At 39.6% G+C, this 21,099-nt stretch overlaps 1 protein-coding gene across 3 annotated transcripts in view; it reads right to left on the bottom strand.

Moving 5' to 3' along the window:
- The window catches only part of PYGL (phosphorylase, glycogen, liver), a 53,726-nt gene that overhangs the window by 16,809 nt on the left and 15,818 nt on the right, over positions 1-21,099 (bottom strand). For all 3 annotated transcript variants that reach the window (XM_006899194.1, XM_006899195.1, XM_006899196.1), the window contains 14 exons: positions 16,419-16,550; positions 13,120-13,231; positions 11,306-11,388; positions 8,098-8,241; positions 7,813-7,905; positions 6,505-6,651; positions 6,041-6,204; positions 5,494-5,608; positions 5,050-5,151; positions 4,776-4,923; positions 4,586-4,644; positions 4,351-4,492; positions 2,545-2,752; positions 453-587 (listed from right to left, as the gene is read on the bottom strand). In XM_006899194.1, the coding sequence (XP_006899256.1) occupies positions 453-587; positions 2,545-2,752; positions 4,351-4,492; positions 4,586-4,644; positions 4,776-4,923; positions 5,050-5,151; positions 5,494-5,608; positions 6,041-6,204; positions 6,505-6,651; positions 7,813-7,905; positions 8,098-8,241; positions 11,306-11,388; positions 13,120-13,231; positions 16,419-16,550 (1,784 nt within the window). The remainder of the gene's footprint in view (positions 1-452; positions 588-2,544; positions 2,753-4,350; positions 4,493-4,585; positions 4,645-4,775; positions 4,924-5,049; positions 5,152-5,493; positions 5,609-6,040; positions 6,205-6,504; positions 6,652-7,812; positions 7,906-8,097; positions 8,242-11,305; positions 11,389-13,119; positions 13,232-16,418; positions 16,551-21,099) is intronic.

Here is a 21,099-nt window from a genome sequence, read left to right as displayed (position 1 = left end):
CATTGTTTCCATTCAGAAGAATTTTAAGCATCCCTTAACCTTTGAGTTAATGCATATTATTTTTTTTAATTTTTATTTTATTATTTTTGTGTGTGTGTACTGTCAAATCATATCTGACGGTACAAGAGATTGCCCCTCCTTCTCTAGCAAAGCATCTGGTGGATTCGAGCTGTGCATATTATTTCTTAAGAATTCTATCATATGGATGCATATGCATATAAGTCTGGGCACATCAATGGAAGGAGAAAAGGAATACTAGACTTACAGTTTTTCTTTTCAAACCTCACTAGCATTGTTAATAGAGACTATCTAATCTTTTCCAAGCCTGGGCTAGTTTACCAGATGACATAGTTACACTGAACTACATGGATGGGCTTTAGTTGGTTTAAGATATACATACTCTCCACCCTTTATATAGCCAAGAGCTCTGGCCTCCTCCTATAGGAACTCACCTGTCATGGTAAAAGAGCATGTTGATTATGTCTTTGAAGAGATCAGGCTGCTTGGGCGAAAAAAAGCCATTGTCAATTTGATCAATGACCAGCTTCAGCTCTGGAAGTGCCTCATAATATTCTTTCGCATTGTATCTTTGGAAGAATGTAAATGTTAGTGTGTGTGAGTAATTGCAGTATAAGTGTTTCATTATGCAAATGCAAGATTTCAGAAAAATTAACACTTAACAGAGATATAGATTTTACATGGATATTTTTTGCTAGATCCTGATTTTTTTTATCCTTCCCCTAAATTTGATGGTTGTTGTTGTTAGGTGCCTTCAAGTATGACTCATAGCAACCCTAAAAACAACAGATCTGAACCCTGTCTGAAGATGCTAAAAATTAGTAATGAAAATTCTAGCCACAAGGCCTTAGTCTAATCTGTTATAATATGGCAATAGCCATTTCAAGCTCTTGTTACGGCTTTAAACAAGTTTTGTATTAAGTGGACAGCTTGCTTTTGGGACCCTCAAATTCTCTAAATTTGTTTGGCTACTTAGTGAAAATTTACTTCCAAGGATCAGGAAGTGTATTTGGCACCATCTAAGTGCTGTGGTAAGGAGCTGCACTGCCAATGCAGAACATGGATCAAATCCTTCAGATGACCTGTGGAAGAAATAGGGCATTCTCCTTCCATGAGATTTACTGCCTCTAAAAACCTGCTGATGTGTGGGTCAGTTATGGGTCGGTTTTGACTTGATAGTACACAACAACAACAAAATTCTGTGATTCCAATAGCTCCTTGTGACATCATTCTTTATATTTCTTGTTTGAAACCAAATTAATATGCTTGTCTCAGTATTAAAGGAAATAAGAATTCTATAAATTTTACAGAACAAGTGCATCTGTAAATTTTTATCTATACTATATTTTGGCCTATCTATTGATTGAGTTGTTCACAGCTTTAGTTTGCTTGGCTCCACAGTCAACACTCTTGGCACCAGTAGCCAGGAAATATTGCGATGGGAAAGTTTGTTGTTAGGGACCTCTCCAAAGTACTGAAGAGCAATAGTGTCTATCTGGAGACTAAGGTGCATCTGATACAGGCCATGGTCTTTGCAGTCACTTCTTATGCATCAGAGTTGGACAATGATTAGGAAGGATAGAAGGAGAACTGATGCCTTTGAGCTGTGGTGCTGGAGAAGAGTATTGAGAGGGTACCATGGACTGTTAGGAAAACAAGCAGGTTCACCCTGGAGAGGGTTAAACCGGGCAGCTCCTTGGAGGCACGGATTCTGAGGCTTCGTCTAACATATTTTGGACATGTTGTAAGGAGGGAACCGGTCCTTGGAGAAGGACATCATGCTTGGGAGGGTGGAGGGACAGCAAAGGAGAGGAGGGCCCTCTATGAGGTGGATTGATTCAGTGACGGGGGTAATCGGGATGGGTGTGTCAGAGACGGTGCGACTGGTCCAGAGTTTAGGGCTGTTTTACAGAGGTTTGCTATGAGTCACAAGCGACTCGAAAGCACATAACAACAACAAACAACAACAACATTTGAGATCTTAGGAGAAGACTAGACCAAAACTCATGGCTGTCAAGTCAGAACCAACTCACAGCTGACCCTTCAGCAGGTTTTCAGAGCTACAAATTTCACAGGAGGAGACTGCCCTTCTCTCCTGGAACCATTGGTGGATTTGAGCCACCTACCTTTGATTTGGTAACACAATTTCCTATCCACTGTGTTAACAGAGCTCCACTAGATAATGATTTAAACCATAGACAATGACTTTTGACTGTAACTTCATTTGTTTTTTGACCAAAGAGAAAAATCAGATAAGGAATGCTGAACAGCACAGCTGAAAAAGCCAGCTTTCAGTGGCTGATATTAAATAGCATTGTTCCTAAACTAGTGCCCACATGCCTTTTACTTTGATTTGCTAGGTTTAACAAGGCTAATCTGCCACCAGCAGGCTCCCTGAGTTCCTTATGAGATGGTCTACTTCTGCACCTCATGTGACTTAACCTTAGTGGGATCATTTGGGGTCAGAAGTCTGATCTCATGTACCATCCTGGAGGTAACCTATGCTACAGAGAGATGCTTGCTCACCCTTTCTTGTCCAGAGCAGCTACGTCATCTATCCTCATGCCAAAAATGAACAAGTTCTCTTCGCCAGCTTCTTCTGCCATTTCCACGTTGGCCCCATCCATAGTCCCAATGGTCAGGGCCCCATTCATCATGAACTTCATATTGCCTGTCCCGGAGGCTTCGGTGCCTGCTGTGGAAATCTGCTCCGACAGATCTGTGGCTGGAATAACTACAAGGAGGCATGTTCAAATTAGTAGTTCTGTTTTTCTACATTTGCTTGAAAGCCAGCCATTTAGCTAGCTCACCTGCCTTGATCCTGAAAGTAGTCCATGCACATCAAAATTAACATTCAAATGAAACAGAGGGATAAATCTTACTATTTCCCCTTAACTCAAGCAACCAATTCTGTCCATTTTCTGATGCAATTTATTGCTGGTTATCTCCACAATGCTAAATAATTATAGGTTTATATTACTCTTTCTTGGTCTAGAAGCTTTAAAGATAATTTATTGACTTTATATAAAAGCTGGTAGCATATTTATCATCTTCCCTTTTTCCTGGCTTATCTGCTTTGTTGATTTTTATTTCCTCTACTTTATGACCTTATAAAATAGACTTTTTTCTTGAGAGAATCTCTCCTAACTTCTGCTTCTTTGTGACCTGAAGAAATGGAACTGTCTGCATTTTTCTCCTTATTGCTTCATCTCCCTCCCCTTACTTTCACTGCAGGGAGGTGTCCTGGGAACTAGGCACTATGCCTCCAACTTTTCAGCCTTATTTATACATAAGTTAGTGGTGCCTCAAGCCTCATTAAGCTACAAAGGTCATGAACAACTAAATGTGCTTTACACTGAGAACTTAATTGTGGATTACACATATCATCTTTTGGACTCCAAAAATGCCTGACTCTTTTCTCTTTTTGGGCTATGTAGACAGCTCTAAGTATGTTAAACAGTAACATAATAGACCAAAAGTACCACAAAAAGATTGCTTTATCTTCCCAACATAGGAAGTGAATCCACAGTTTGTATGTGGATAGTGCTCTGTGAGCATGTGAAGGATGCAAATAAACAAAGGTCCTAACAGAAGAGAATGAGATGTTGCCATCTCATTTGTCTTGCCAGTGTGGCGCTTTCCACGTGGGAGATTTACACTTGACCCTGGAGTGTGCATCTGAGGCATGTCTAGGCCTCGTGCTTTGGCAGCCTGACAGCTGACCTCATTCCCTATTGCTCCATGAACAAATGAGAGGCCATCCTCCCACACAATGACCAGAGCAAATGCTGAGAACTGGAAAATTAAACTTCTGTTGCAAAACAGGAGCTAGGAACTGAAGAACCGTTATTTTTCTTTGGTTGAGAACAGTCTGCACCATACTGAAAACTCAAGGCCTCCTCCTCCAGAAAGCCCTCACTATTCCTGTTGTTGTACCCAACCCTCTGGTGGGTTTTCAGAAGCAGTTACTGTCCTGGGAGGAGACTGCCCATCGTTCTCCCGTGGAGCAGCTGGTGGCCTTGAACTGTGTGTCTTCAGGATTGCAGCACAGCTTCTTGCCACTAGGCCAGCAGAGCTCCCTTTGCTATTCCTAGATGGTGTAAAAAAATGCACTTGCAAATGCAATTCTGTGATACTGACAACAGTGACATCAATTTTACTGCTAGCTGAATCACCCTAAAAACTCTTGGCCCAAACCTCCTTCTATCCCAGAATGACACATTTTACCCTAAATTACTAGCTCCTTGAGGATAAACAATGTAATTTCTGAACCATGTAATCTTTCCCTAGAATTTGCCATGGCCACTCTGTGCTCTACAATGAAGGCTGTACCTTTTTCAGCAAGGGATACTCTGTAGTTCTCCAAGAAGATGACCTTCAACTTGTTTCCAACCACAGGGTCATTGTTTACAACATCTGCCACTGAAGTGATCAGCTTTATTATCATTTTGGCCATGTGGTATCCTGGGGCAGCCTTGGAGAAGAATGTCAAATATGTTGACAGCATGCAACCATGATGAAGGGGAGAAATGGCATGACAGTCCCATACTTAACAAAACCAACTTACTTTGCCACCAATGATAACTGTTCTAGGCACAAATAACTTCTTAGGGTCTTTCTTAATGCCTGGGGGGGGGGAAAAAGAAGTTCATGGACAAGAGGACAGTTGATAAGTTAGGATAGAAAACCCCTATGAAGACTGCATCTTCCAGCTTCAAAGAGCAGGGTCCCAGCCTTGGGACACAGCGCTGACTCACGGTTATACATTGTGATGATATGCAGGCAGTTCAAGAGCTGCCTTTTGTACTCATGTATCCTTTTCACATGCACGTCAAACATGGAGGATGGGTTGATCTCTACTTTGTATTCCTTCTCTAGGAACTGAGCAAACTTCAACTTGTTCTCCTGTTGAGATAGTACACAGGCCAGTGTTCTTTAGACTTGGAAGCACTGAGTCGTGTGTTTTTTTTTAAATTGTATAGACCTTCAATGCTGGTACCCAGGAGGTGCTTCCATAGCAACAAGCCTCACCTGTTTCACATTGGCCAGTTCATGGAGAAAGGCATCATCACCCGCAAAGCTGTGCAGCTTCGTCAGCTGGCTCAAATCTTTCACATAGTCTTCCCCAATTTTCTTGAAATTTAAAGGGAGAGGTAATTTTAATTCAGATGACAATCAAGTGCACAAGGGGTAGTTTCTAAAGGTAGACAGTGGTGAATAATAAGCTGCACAATTTGTGGGACCCAAATAAAAAGGAAAACATAGTCGTTATTATGAATTTCAACATGGTTACAGTAGAGCATCAAACTATTAAACCAAGTGCAGAGTGGTGGTGTGTGTGGAGTTCAAGTGGGACCACAGGGATCACACAGTAATAAAGTTAACCCTGCTGCACGATGGATTTTCAAGTTATAAATCCAGTAGGTGCCGCTGATATTCCAGTCAGCCCATCCTTATGCAGCTCTTCCCAGTTACCTCCGCTATCAATTCGGCAAGCCCTGGATTGCAGAGTAAGAGCCAGCGCCTTGGAGTGATCCCATTGGTTTTATTCTGAAATTTGTCTGGTTCTAGCTCACTGAAGTCTTTGAATCTGCAGGAGAAAGACACATATCACGAAATTTGGCTGAAATGACAGGTTCCTAGATGCTGGAGAAAGTTCAGAGGTATATTTGAGAAGTGCAGGCTTAGATGAAATAAAAGAAAGACCCTGATAGATGCTAGGGTTATTTAAATAGATATTAATTTGCAATTCAAAATACTCATACAGAAAAAGTCCTCATGTAATCACCTCCTTTGGCCCTTCTTGGCCCACTCACATACTTTCTAGACTTTTCAGAACAGTTAGTTGGATTCTTCAGTTTAGATTCAGGACTGGTCAGTTTTCTTCCCTCCTCCCTCCAAGAGAAGCATTTTTTGTTTAGAATAAAATACTTCTAAATATTTATGTCAGGGCCATTCTTCATCCCCAAACAGAACTCTACATTTCCTCTTGCCATTCCATTAATAAAGGTTAGAGCCTCACACTTGTGTCTTCACGATGTCTGAGTGAATTTTAGCCACGCCGTTCACAGCATGGGAGCCCACAATGCAGAGATGGGCCATGTTGATCCTTTTGCCTCCTTCTTCTTCTATAAGGGACATCCTTCTCAGACGATCGACATCATTAGGAAACAAAGCCGCAATTTTCTAGCCAAAAATAGAGAAAGTCCTTGTTGGTCATTTGGGTTTAAAACAATATTAGAATAACACTGTTTACTTCTGAAGGAAAATCTTTAGTGTGGTGATTATAAAAACTTCACTTACAGAGAAAGGGGTCAATTTAGTCCTAGGGAGATGCTCCCCCCCGCCCCATCATTCTTTCACTTTCTGTTTATAACAGAGCCCCATTCAGACTTGGAAACTTTTGTCAATGTTATGTTTGGACCTTAAGTCTTCATTCTAGTGAAAGGTAAGCATAAAGAGAAATGATCTCTCAATATGACTTACATCTAAATGCTTCTGATTTATCTCATAAATGATTTGCAAATGGCGAGGAAGTAACTTCTCCACCAGTTCTACCGGCCAGCGCTCCAGAGCTTCAGGAAGCACCGTGTGGTTGGTGTAGGCAAAGGTCTTCTTGGTGAGCTCCCAGGCCTGGGAAAAAGGGTTGGGGGATTAGATGGTTCCTCTGTGAGAAAGGGGACTCTGCAAGCACTCACCCAGTCACACAAGCCACTCATGCTCCGGATCACTTGCAAAATAATAGCTTCACATGTGTGTATCGATTTCACTGAGTTCCTGGATGGTCCAGATAGTGAGAACTTGTTTTGTGCACAAAACAAAAATTCAGAGCAAAAGTAACACTTTTGTATATGTAAATACAACACTTTTGATTTGTAAAACTATCTCCTAAAGTTTAAAACACAGTTGATAAATCTTTTCTACTGTCCTAACACATCTTTCATTTATTAAATGCACACAGTTTGAGGAAGAATAATGTTTTGAGCAGGTACAAAGAAATGGCTTATGACACTGATTTCCAAAGTTATGAGAATGCTGTAAATTTATTGTATTCTGAGATTAGGATCTTTTACACACACACACACACACACACACACACACACACACACACACACAAAGGTAAACATAAACCTCCTCAATATAGCTACTGCTCATGGAGATGTTGCCATGAGGGAAAAATTCTTGTAAAAGGACATCATGCTTGAAAAAGGAAGAGGATCAGTGTAGGACAGGAAGACCCTGGATGAGATGAATTGATAAGGTAACTGTGGCAATGGGGTTAGGTGTGTCAAAAACTCAAGACAACTTGCTCTCAGGATAGGGGAAGGTTCTGAGCCATAGTTCATAGGGTGACTATGAATCAGAGTTGACACTTATATAACAACTGTGTCCCATCAGGAATGTACTTATTTACTATTTAATCTGGTTCCTTGTAAACACTGTGGTGAGTCAGTGAATTGATTTTAACTCGTAGCAACCTTGTAAAAGTAGAATTGCCTCTTAGGGTTTCCTGGGTGGTTATTTTAACAGGCACAGATTGCCTGGTCTTTTCTGCTTTTGGTCTAGTTGGACTACTGACCTCTTGGGTAGCACATAAACATTTTAACCATTATACCACTAAGGCTTCTTATAAGTAGTAGCGATAGAGAAATATCAGTGAGGGTAAAAATTTACCTTTAACCATTGAGCATTAACAAGCGTAAATTATTTGGAAAAATTGGAAAAGGTGATTTAAGCAAAATCAGTCATATACAGTGTAGTCTACTGAGGGGAAAAATGTTAAATTGTGCAGACCTTAGACCAGGGCAATTTTTCAATATCCACAAAAATCCTCATCAGTTCAGGGATGGCCAGTGCAGGGTGTGTGTCATTCAGCTGGATGGCAACCTGGGTGAGGAAAGAGATCAACTTAAAGGTAATGAACAACCAGGATGTGGCTTTGTGACCTTAAACATGCCCAGGTAAAGCATCCAACAAAATGCCCACCTTCAGCCCAGAGAGAGAGAAGTCAATCTGATAGGAAATCCTGGCCCTGCAGTGACCACCTCCAACCCCCACATTTGCAGACTGCACACTTGCCTGATCGGGGAAGGCATCAAAAGTAGTCTGGGTACCGTCAGAGGAGGCAAACTTGGAGGCTTTGAAACGTCGTATGACATCTTGCAAGGTAGCGGCAACCATGAAGTACTCCTGCTTCAATCTTAGCTCCTTCCCTTCAAAGAACTTCAAGCAAAGAGCTTTAATTAGGCTGGCTTACTTGTTAGGCATGGCCAGGAAACTTTAAGGTTAAAAAACTCTTTGGATATATGGTGAAAGATGGCAGGTTGAATGTCAAGCATTTCCCTTTGCTCCTCCTTGGGACCTTATGATGACAGCAGAAGGATTTTTAAAAAGGCACAGATAAACACAAAGAGAACGAGAGAAGAGACAAGGGCAATAACTCCTTAGAAGGTGAAAATGAAATGGATGAGTGGTAACTCTGACCCAGGAGATCCAAGAATGCTGAATGTAGAAGAATCAAGAAGAATCTCAGACACAACAGGACAAATACTGCATGGTGCCACTGTTGTAAAACAGGACTGACCTTGGGGTTGGGGAGAGACTGAGAAAGATGGGTTAAATAATGTATACTGAATTGAAACAGATGAGCGAGAAAACTATTTTAAAAGGATATGTGATTAGGTGTTTTTGTCATGACAGGGGTCTAGAGCAAAGGCTACATGGTGAAGTGGACCTGGGGGAGGGTTTGTGAAAGAATTTGTCTTTCACTTTTCCAAGAGGATAGTGTACTAGAGGGGAGGATTGGGAAGGGAGAAATGTGCAACAGTGAATGAATGGAAATCCAAAGTCTCTATAAATTTTTACTGAAATTAATAATAATTTTTTTAAAAAGCTGACATAGAAATTCCATATGACCTAGCTATTCCACCACTTGGAATATACCCTGAAAATATGAGAACTAAGGCACAGACTGAGATTTATACACCAATGTTCATAGCAGCATTATTCACCATCGCAAGAACATGGAAAGAGCCCAAATGTCCAACTACAAATGAATGGATTGAGAAATTATGGTACATTCACACAACGGAATACTATGCAGCATGCAGGAACAATAACTTTGTAAATTATTACCTAACGGGAGGGACTGGAGAGCATTATCTGAGTGAACTAACTCACAAGGATAAATATTGTATAATACTGTTATTGTAGAATAGGTATAAGGATCCAGGAGGGGTGGGAGAGGCTGGAAGCAGAGGGATGTGAATGTGCAGGGGGAAGAGGGGATTAATCATTGGGTTGTACAATTTGATGGTGGGAGGGTGAGGGAAACGGAAAGAATTTGTTTGAATTTGTATTAGAATTTTGTAAATAAACTAATGAAAAGGAAAAGGTCAACTTGGGGAGGGGGAAAGGGAGGGAGAAGGGTAAAATGTGCAACAATGAATGAATGAAAATCTAACTTTTCTGTAACCTTTTGTTAAAATTACAATTAAAACGAAAAAGATTTTTTAAAAAAGAAGTATTTGGTTTTTTGGTGCTGGTGGGAGTGTATATAAAAATGTAAGTTCTATTATCATCTTCAATCATGAGGAAGCAATAAATTATAAAACTTGAAAATAAAGACGCAGCAATAAGATTATGCTATTTAGGAATATGGCCATATATGCCCAGAAAGTCTCCTAAAGTGTGAGGGAACAGTTACTTCAGAGAAGAGGCTGGAGACAGGAAACTGTTTTCAGAATAAGCTTCCTATTTTTCTCTTTACATAGAACTATAAATTAAATTTTCTCTTTACATATAACATATAAATTAAAAAATAAATAAAAAGAAATCAAATTAAAAATATAGATAATTAAAGGTAGCTTGCCTGATACCACCAAAGATAATTTATAGGCAATAGACTTTTTAATGGTTTCTTTATCTGATATTATTTTCATATTGCTAACATTTTTTTTTCTAATGGCATGTATCACTGTAAAAAATAATGAAATCATTGCTCTAAAAATGAATAAAGAACATTATTAATCCACAGTGATGTCAACCTTTTTGAGCCATGGAATGTCAAAGTCTTCCATATAAAAGGAGCTCTGGTGGCCTAGTGGGTCAAGAGTTGAGCTGCCAGCCTACAGGCAGGCTGTTTAATTCCACCAGCTCCTCTGTGGGACAAGGCCAGCCAATCTCTTCCTCCTGTGTAATTTAGTCTCTGGAAACTGATTGGAGCATCAACAATGAGCTGGTTCCAACTCAATGGTAATGCAGAGATTTCCCACCCATTTTCAGGGAAAATATGGAATTATTAATAATTCATATTAATAAAAGTCTTAATTATAACACTTAATTTTTTTCTTAAAGCACTCTTGGTAATGAGAGGTTTTTTTAAACACATAAAAGAAACTCATTGCCACTAAGTCGGAACCAACTCCCGTCTTTCTCCCTGGTTGCTGCTGGTGGATTAGAACCGAAAGAGGCACCACCTTCAGGTTGCCGATGTGTCAGCTCACATACTTCGGGAATGTTGTCAGGAGTGGCTAGTCTTTGGAAAAAGACATCATACTGGGAAAGATGGAATGTCAGAGACAGAAAGATCCTCAACATCAAAGAAGGATTCTTGTGTTTGAATTGTGATTTTAGAGAAGACATGAGTATAACAGGGACTGCCAAAAGAACAAACATATCTGTCTTGGAAAAAATGCAACCAGGTTGCTCCTAAGAGGTAGCATGGTGTACCTTGGTCTCACATACTCTGGGCATGTGATTATTAGGAGGGACCAGTCCTTGGAAAATGATATAAGGCTGGAAAAGAGGGAAAGTCAGAGAAAGAGAGGAAGATCCTCAACAAGATAGACTGACAAAGTCTACCAGTGGGGCTTCAGCATGGCAGAGACTGTGAGAACAGCACAAGATGGGGCAAGACAGATTTAGGAACAGAACTCATTCACAATCCAGGGATGGCTTAAATGTAAGATGGTGTTCATACAATGTCCAAATCACGTAGCATCCTATTCCACAGAATATACTGGAGACACCGTGAAACAAGACACTGTTAATTTTGGTTCATCTCTTGTGATAAATGTGCCACACTAATACAAGATGATACATCAGGAGAAATTGTGCATTGGGAGGGGAAATATTATGGGAACTCTATACATTCTGCTCATTTTTTCTGTACCCCTAAAAGTGCTGAAAAAAAGAAAATGTAATAAAAGGGAAAAATCAAATGATCTATCTATCCATATATATTTTAAAGTTAAGGCACTAAATTCCCCTGGAACTGCTTACTCACATTATCATTGGGATAGAGGACCCGGGAGATGTTCTCAGCCAGGTTTCGATCCAGCACAGCCTGAATATAGTCTCCAACATTGACTGAAGGGAATAGCAGAAAAACAGAGAAGTGAGGTATGATCATCAGAAGCCTGGACGTCCAGTGGGGTCACTAGGCCATGCTGGGGTGTAGATTATATTGGATGACACTGCTGGAGGAGGTGACACTGATATGACTGCCTAGAAGATTTCTGTGCAATGCTTCAACAGAAATAACTTATTTGAAACAAAAAATATCTCTGTAGTTAGTGATAAAATGAAAACATTTTTTGTAAGCATAGCTTACATATATCAATACAGCCACAAAGCTAAAACTTTTACTTTTTGAACATTCTAATGTGCTCTGACCAAAGCCATCAATACCATCCAATTAGAGTGACACTTTTAATTACATAGTTTTATCTGCAATGTTACAAGTATGCACTTTTTTATTACAACCCTGGTCTTCTAGTTGCTGACTGAGCTTTGTTGGTGTTAAGTGCTGTCAAGCTGAGCATGACTCGTAGTAACCCTATGAGTAGATCTGAACCCTGTCCTATCCTGTAACATCTTTTATCATTCATGACACATTTAAGCCTATTCTCTCTCACTGTCTGCACCCCCCTTTTCAAGTATCCTGCCCCTTTCCAACAAATAGTTTCTTCTAATAACATGTCCAAAATATGTGAGGCGAAGCTTGCAGTCCTTGCCTCCAAGGATGCACTTTCTCCAAGACATATCTGTTTGTTGTTTCGGCAGTCCATGGGATATTCAGCACTTTCCTCCAACACCACAACTCAACTGCATCAATTCTCTTGTCTTTATTCACTGTCCGGCTCTCAGATGCATTGCAGGTGATCGGGTCAGGTGCACTTTAGTATTTAAAGGGACATTACTGCTCTTCAGGACTTTGGAGAGGTTCCTGACAGCAGACTTTCCCGATGCTATACTTCTCCTGATTGCCTGACTATTGGTACCAAGGGTGTTGATTATGGATCCAAGTAAGTGAAAATTGTTGATGATTTCAATCTTTACTCAAGGAGCTCTGGTGTCCTAGTGGTAACAAGCTATGCTGCAATCCTGAAGGCAAGTGGTTCGAAGCCACCAGCTGTTCTGAGGAAGAAGGATGGGAAGTCACCTCCTGTGCGATTAACTGCCTCTGAAAACCCTCCAGCCGGTCAGCTATAGGTTGGTTCTGACTTGACGGTACGTAAAGTAACGTAACGTAACCATAACCATAACCATAACCATAACCATAACCATAACCATAAACATAACATCATGATATTGCTTATTTAGTATTTGTGAATCTGTTACCAATAACTTGAAAGGAGGAGGAAAAAGAAGTAATTCTTCCCAGTCACTAATAATGTTATACCTAACAACGTAAAAAGAGTTCACAAAATAATTATCTTGTCAGTATTCATATAAAACAAAAAATATTATATTTAAGCAATTTATTACTATATTGAGCATATTCATTATTAAAATTGAATGTAGACATTCTGGAGACTTCTGTATGGTCTCAAATGGTGGGAGATTTATAGGGACAAACCTAGTGACACAACTGTGGAAATATCACCTGATTCATGTGGAATTTGACAGATCTTAAAAATCTTGGATTTCAGCAAACCGCTTTAATGGATTTCACAAAGGAGTCTAAAAGTATCATACTGAAGGACTGCTTTAAACTAGGCCTCCAAATCTACTTAGTTACTGAAGAAATGTCAATTTGGTTCTAACTAGTAATCATCTCAACTAAAACAGAAGTCAGAGGCCAGCTGTGATACTCACAGTCTCTGAGGTTAAAGTCATTTGGTGCCCGAGCAGACCAGAGGCGCATGGTGTTGACCGTGTTATTCATATAGCCAGGCACTGGGGTGTCATATGGCAAAGCCAGGACCACCTGTGGGATTAAACCAAACGGGAAAATGAGTTGGCACAAATAGGTAGAATTCTGTTCCTGGCTCCATTCCTACCTTATTGAATGAGGCCACAGGAGTGGGTATCCAGGCTGGAAAGGGTCTTAGAGCGCCTTGATTTTCTGTCCCCCACTTGGTTTCTTCACTTTTCTCACTGAGATAACCACATCCAAACTGTTCAGACTGACTCTGTCTGATTCTGTTCAAACTGTTCTGTCTTCTATTCTACTTCCCTCATGTCTCCTGGCCATTTCAGGATGCAATGAAACACTGCTGTCTTATGCTGCCTAGTCATTTCTGACTCTAAACAACCTTATCACCACTCACTCACTTGCTGCCATAGAGTGAGAACCAATTCATAGCTGACCCTCTTTTGGGTTTTTGAAGCTGTAAATCATGGGAGGAGACTGCACACCTTTCTCCGGAGAACTGCTGACAGATTTGAACATCCATAGAGGTGTGTTCTAAGCAAAGTAAATCTGCCTCAAAAGTTTCCATGGCTGTAATCTTTATAGAAGCATTCTTTCTATCTGGTCTTTTGTCTGTGGAGTCACTGGGCGCTTCTGAACTGCTGACCTTTTGACTAGCAGCATAATGTTTTAACCATTATTCCACAGGGCTCCTTGCAGTGAAACATAGTGCTATGGTATTAGCCTTAGAAAAAGTTTACAAAACATGTTTGAGATCAAACTATTGCTCTACTAAGTCTGCATATACATGGATTGTACTCACTTCAAAAATAAAAATCAGGATAAATTTTTATGTAGGTTATATCATGATCTGATTTGAAATATGATGATAATGAATGGGACAGGAAATTTGTAAACATGAGAATTTACAAATGCTTTGCTAGAATTTTAAAAGTTGCATAAAGAAGTGCTATTTCAGTGAATACTAGCGTGATCTAACGACTCACTCGATAATTAGCTGAGATGGTCTTGGAGGTGAGCTTTGAAAAACCTAGCTTAGTATTTGGACAGGCATTGATACAAAATAAGACAAACTGTTTTTTCACAGTGAATTTAAAAATTATGTGAGAAATCAAGTATTTTTATTAACTACTGCATTAGAGTCAGACTCTAAAACAGAATTGGAGGAATGCTATACATTATTTAATGAAACCCACATATTTGAGAGACGAGGGAGCTAACACTAAGAGAAATTACTTGTCTGAGGTTACAGTCAGTGGCAAGGCTGAAACCTAGGCTTACATTTCATTACTTTGGTCTGCTGAATTACGAGGGAAGCTCTGGTCACTCAGTGGTAAGGAACTGCACTGCCAACTCAAAGACACATGGTTCGTATCCATGAGCTGCTCTGCAGGAAAAAGATTGATAATCTCCTCCCATGAGATTTACAGCATCTGAAAATTTGCTGGAGGGTCAGCTATGAGCTGGTTCTGACTTGATGGTTCATAACAACAACTGAATTATGAATGAATGAAACATTATAGTCCATTTAAATCATATTTATTCTAGGATGTTTCCATGATCATCATGGCCAGGAAGTTGAGGGGGGAAAAAAAATCACCCTTTTTGGAGTATCTTTCACTAGGAAATTATGGTCTCTGAAAATTTTTAAAACAAGCTGTGATAATACAAGAAAACTAATTTACATATAGTGAGTTGGAGCCTGAGATCACACAAGCTGTGTCCTTCTGAACTTTGACATGTAATGGGAGCCTGGGGAAGTGCCTGGGAGACAGGAATTACATACGTAGTTGTTTACTAGAAGCCATTCACTGCATGGACAGAGTGTGTTTGAGCTCATGCTCTCTGACCTCACTAGCTATGAATCTGGAAGAGATTCAGGTGATGGCTTCAATCCACAATATCCTGCAGGGCTGGCCTGACATTACCTCTACCCAATAACCTTGCTTTGTGGGGACAGAAAAGCAAATACTCTTAATTGTACTTCTGGGTATATTACAAAAATGTTTAGCGGTACACATTAGCGCCATTGCGGATGTCAAATCTGTACCAACTACGTGCAACGGTAATACCGAATGCAGGAGTGAATTCTTTGGGTATGTTAGTAATTGGTTTATTTGCATCTCTTCTGGTGAAATTTATAATAAAATGCAATTTATATTATGGTTTCGTGTTTTTATCAACATGGAAGTGAGAGTTTTAGCTTGAAATCATAGTATCTGTATACTATTTAGACCATTATAAGATAAACTACCTATTTCATTTTCCAGTTCATCATTTCATATGCTCAATAAACTCACATAGAAATGGTAAATCTTTTTTTTAAGATTTATTTTTTGAGCTGTTAACAGCTGTACAACGATTAATAGAACAAATAATCAGTTAATTTCTTTTTAAATTAGCTATAACATGTGCTGTGGTTCTTTCAGGATAAAATATAGCATTTATTTATGGAAAATAATCTACAAACCAATTGAGTTTAATTTTATTCTGCCTCCCCCATATCCCTAGAGTTCCTAAAGAAGAATGATTAATACATCTTTTTTTCCCAGCTTGAGGACTTATTAAACAACTATCTCTCAGTTGGAACCTCCCAAGATTGAACATGCAGTCTATTAGTTAACAGTTTGTTTATCAGGAAATGGAAGATTGAATAACACAAACCACAACTAGCAGTAGTTAACAATTGTTCAGTGAGATAGTAATACTCAAATCCAGTGGCAGGATAAATTCATGGTGAAGAGGTAAATGCAGCCATCTGGAGCGACATCAGCATTGTGTCTCCGGAAAGTATATGGCATTAGATAGCAGAATATGTTTAACAATATTTTTCTTGACTTTGCTATGAGTAAAAACTTTGATAGTCCTTTGAATAAGTAATTGAGTATGAAAATGCTTATCCCTGAAAAAGTTTAAGTAGATAGATAGGCAGACAGACAGATGTAACGTATTGACAAGTTTCTATAAAACAAGAGAGCTAATAGAACTGATGGTCGCTTGGAAATGACCCTGGTAAGCCACTTGATCTTGGGGAAGTTACTCGCCTGTTGGCTTCAGCTCCCCTAATCTCCTAAAGAAGTGGTTTCGCTTGATGAATAATAGACTTATATTTGAAAGTATACTCTGTTACTCAATGTGTAACATAACAAACCCAATGAATACACATATTATACTCAATACTCAGTTTACCACCCACTTCACTATGCTATCAGATAGGTCACTGTAAGGACATTCTAAGTACCTGGGTATCGATCCACTTTGCCCCAGTGCTGGTGTGCTCCACTCTTCCATAGAAGTGCACAGGCAGCATGAACTCAGGGCGGGCCTTCTCCCAGGGGTTTCCATGCCTGAGCCAATCATCTGCCTCTTCTACCTGTAAAAAGAACACAGCTTGAGATTTTGCTTTAGGAGGAGGTGTGAACTTTATCTCTTAACTATATCGAACAAAAATATCTCCAACTCAGTTAAGAACACAAGTTTTTTGTCAAGAAAATGTTGGCTGAGTCAATCTCAGTTCATGTTTTTTATTGTCATACAGTATAAATCAACACTAGTTGTTAACTTTGCTCTAAATGTTTTATGTAGGCCGCTCCGGTGGCTTATTAGATAAAGAGTCGCATTGCTAACTCAAAGGAAAGTGATTAGAATCCAGTTTTCCACAGGACAAAGACAGGCAATTTCTCTCCCTTGTGTTTAACTGCCTCTGTAAACCCACCGTTGGAGGGTCAGCAATGAGTCGGCTCTGAATCCGTGGCAATGAGTTGCTGTTTGTTGAAATGTTTCTTAATGTAGGCACTTAATTCTCAGAACCAGCTTTATAGGGGGTGATTTACGATCTTTCACCTTTTAAAGATGAATTGTAACTTGCCCATGACTGCAGAATTAGTAATGGTGAGCCTAGATTTGACGTTAGTCGCAAGTGTTCCAAACCCTATGCCTTAATTTGTGTGAAAAGTTAAACTTAAGTGAAAACAGGCTTTTCAGAGATACTTCTAAGTGGTATGTTTGGACCCGACAGGGTCCATGTGATGGTTTAAGTCCAGATTCTTTTCTCAGAATCAGCTAATAAATATTACTTACAGAAAGCTTCCTTAATAAAGCTATTATGAGTATGGCTACATAACACTATTACATTTAAAGTATTTATTTTCAATATTCACATAATTTTTATCTAATAATGAACTATAGATTATTTTTCATTTTAAAAAGAATACATACTGAAAAGTTATTGAGTTATTTTATTGTTAATTTTAACATTTCCCCATGCATTTAAGTGTTTAAACAAAATACTAGAAAGTCCATGGCAAATAAACTATTAGCAAGGCGTTAAACATCCCAAACTATATTAATAACAGTAAGTAGTGAGGCAAGGGCAGTTTCTGAATTTTAAAACAGTGGTCAGTGTGAAACTTCCTGTAACAGGAAGGAACCGCAGGCCCGACTGCCTCATTTCAGCACTCAGGGCTGTTGCAAGGCACACTGGAAGGGCGGTGTGAACAGCACAATGGTGAAGCAGGAGGGGCTTCTGCTGACAACTGCAGCCAAGATCATTCACAGGAAGGGCTAGTCTCATTAAGTTAGAAATGCTCACGCAAGAGAACAATGAGTTCTGGACTTCCTATCACCAGCTCCTTCCCTGACAATACACTATACTAGTCAGATTGGCATTTACTTTTTGGGGAGGTTCATTCTTAAGTGGCAAAGTTGTAGTAGACTAGCTGATCACTTTCAGTGACATGACACATTAGTTTAACTTTTCCTTCTAAATAATGGCTGATTTTAATGATCAAAAATACACTTTCCACCTGCCTCTTACCCTCCTGTGTCCCCATTAAAACCTCCTCTCAACCTTGTCTCTTTCAATGAATTGGCAAATTAGCCTGTAAACACAAATTTTCAAATAGCTGCCAAACCCTGAGTGTATTAATGTGTAGAGGCATGTGGAGACTGCAGGCAAAACAGGAGAAGAACTTTTGCATGTGTGTGATACTGGCTCTGTTTTGTCCCACATGCCTCCCAGGGCTGGGGCAAAGCCAGAGTGTCTCTGTGGAGTAAAGGAGCAATGTGTCAACCTGGTGGGGAGGGGAGGAGAGCTGTCTTGGCTTCTGCCTGCAGGAATGAATTAATAGAATCTGTATCCACGCTAGCACAGAGGCAGAGGTTAGCTCAGCGGTTCCGTCCATTACGATTCTAAGAAATGCCTTTCTCATCAACTGTGCGAGACACAGAACAGCAAGAACTAATGAACAAACATCAGGAAAGGCCAATATATTTTGCATCCTAATGATACAAATAATAGCTATTTCTGGATAATACCAAGAATTCACTAATGGAGTTCCTGAGAGGTGCAGCAGTTAATGCACTTAGCTGCTTGATAATGTGGTTAACGTTGGAATCTGCCTAGATGCACTTCAGGGGCAAGTCCTGGTGTTCTACTTTCAAAGTTAAGCCACCACAAACCTTGTAGAGCAAGGTTCCCCTCTGTTCTCACTGTTCTACTCTGACACACATGGGATTATTATTATGAGTCAGAGTCGACTCTACAACTACCTTTTCTGTTTCTTTGTTGGATAATGAGAACAGCGCATGACTGGCTATAGCAAATTTAACACAGGTTCTGAGTAGAATCAGGACGCTGCCTGATTCAGTGCTGGGATGCCAAATGCAAGTGCTGTTCTACCCAACATTTAGGTGTTAACTGTTAAACATGTCATAATCGCCTTTCCCCTCTGCTTACCTCCAGTTATTTTCATGGAGAATGATTACTATTTAGGTTTCAATGATTTGATAACAGTTTTAAGTCAAGGATTTTACTGATAAAACTCTTCCTCGATGGCATTTCACAAGGAATACCTACCTGGTTGATGCAAATCTACCTTGTAGAGAGGCTCAAACTTTGAAAAAAATCTCCCGAACTTGTGAAATTGTCATTACTCTTCTCTGTGTCACCCTGGTTATAGCAGTGAATGGGGATAGGACCACATTTTAAAGAAGCATACTGTTTTCTGTATTTTCCTATGAAAATGACTTCTTTTCTCATGGTATGATAACATTTTATATTTGTCTTTTAAAATACTATCCCAGTAAACACTGGCTATTAGAGTTAAAATGCTATATTTCCTTTTTTTTAAAAAAAAAGAAATATTTCCTTTTTTAAATTACAATGAAATACCAAGAGTGATGATGGATAGTAAGGTTAACTTTAAATATTTTAAAATATATATTTTCTTGATCTTCACTCATTGCTATGCTTTTGAGAAATGGACAATGAATAAGGATAAATGAAGAAAAACTGATGCTTTTGAGTGTGGTGTTGGAGAACAGCACTGAATATCCCACAGATTGCTAAAAGAACAAACAAATGTATCTTGGAGAAGCTGCAGTCAGAGTGTTCCGTGGAGGCAAAGATGATAAAACTTCATTTCAAATACTTTGGGCATGTTTCAAGGAGAGGCTAGACATTATCCTTGGAAAGGTGGAGGGATAGTGGAGGGCTAGTGAAGGAGAGAAAGACCCTGGAACTGGTGGATTTGACACAGTGACTGAAGCAATGAGCTCAAGTGTATCTGAGATTGTGAGGATGGCACAGGATAGGACAGGGTTCAGATCTGTTGTTCTTAGGATCTCTATGAGTCATACTTGAAAGCATGTAACAATTCCTGAAACTGATCAAACAAAATATTAACATCCCAGAATAAAGATCATCTAAAGGTAGTAGCAAGAGTGAGATTAATCAAGAGTTGTGTTGTTATGTGCCGTTGAGTTCTTTGCGACTCATAGCGACCGTATGTACAACAGCCCTAAACCCTGCTCTATCCTGTGCCATTCGCACTGCCTCTGACACACCCATCCCGATTACCCCAGTCACTGAATCAATCCATCTCGTAGAGGGTCTTCCCTTCTTGCGCCATCCTTCCACCCTCCCAAGCATGATGTCCCTCTCCAAGGACCTTTCTCTTCTTACAACATGTCCAAAGTATATCAGACAAAGCCCCAGAATCCTTGCCTCCAAGGAGTAGCCTGGTTTAACCCTCTCCAGGATGATTCTGTTTGTTTTCTTGGCAGTCCAGGGTACATTCAATATTCTTCTCCAGCACCACAGCCCAAAGGCATCAATTCTCCTTTTATCCTCCCTAGTCATTGTTGGGTCACCCTTCTTTGAAATGGGACCAAATATAGATCTCTTCCAGTCAGTTGGCCAAGTGGTTGTTCTCCAGATTTCTTGGCACAACTTGGTGAGCACATCCAGGGCAGCAAGAGTGAGCTTTTATAAAATTTTAGAAGGAAATTCATTTGAGGGGGAGAAAGGAAATTTGATTTGCCAAGTTCCTTTCACATTTTTATAGAGACTTAAAAGATAAAAAAATTTTTAAATATTCTGGGGCATAATGAGTACCATACAACATACTTTCAAAGACTGAAAATGGATCTATGTGTGGTTTGGCCTGACTGTGTCAATATATTAGTCATATTTAAATTGCTCACTGAGTTAGTAAATGCTATCAGGCAACTCTGGAGATGAGAACCAAGCCTTTTGTTTTTATAACTTTTTATAATTATGAAGCACACATTTCTCATACTACATGAGAAATGTAGAAAAGCAAACAGACCAAAACCCAAACCAAACCAAAACAAAACATAAAACACAAAAACCCTCCTTGTCACAGAGTCGGAAACAACTCAGAGCTGACCCTCAAGGTGGTTTTCAGAGGCTGGAAATCACACAAAGCAGAGCCTCACTGCCCATCTTTCTCTGGAGGAGCCGCTGGAGGATTTGAAACACCAGAGAGGCCCCACCTTTGTGTTAGCGCCTAGATGATAGTAAAGTCATCTGTCATTTCACCTCCTTGAGATTACTGTCAAAGCTTTGATATATATTTTTTTTCTCTAGCACTTATTCTCACTGGATTTTTTTTAAGAAA

This window comes from Elephantulus edwardii, unplaced genomic scaffold (genome assembly GCF_000299155.1).
Source record: "Elephantulus edwardii isolate Elephantulus edwardi_28Jun2011 unplaced genomic scaffold, EleEdw1.0 scaffold00247, whole genome shotgun sequence".
Classification (NCBI taxonomy): Eukaryota; Metazoa; Chordata; class Mammalia; order Macroscelidea; family Macroscelididae; genus Elephantulus; species Elephantulus edwardii.
Note: the sequence above shows the minus strand (reverse complement) of the source record. Positions and strands in the feature narration are given on the sequence as shown.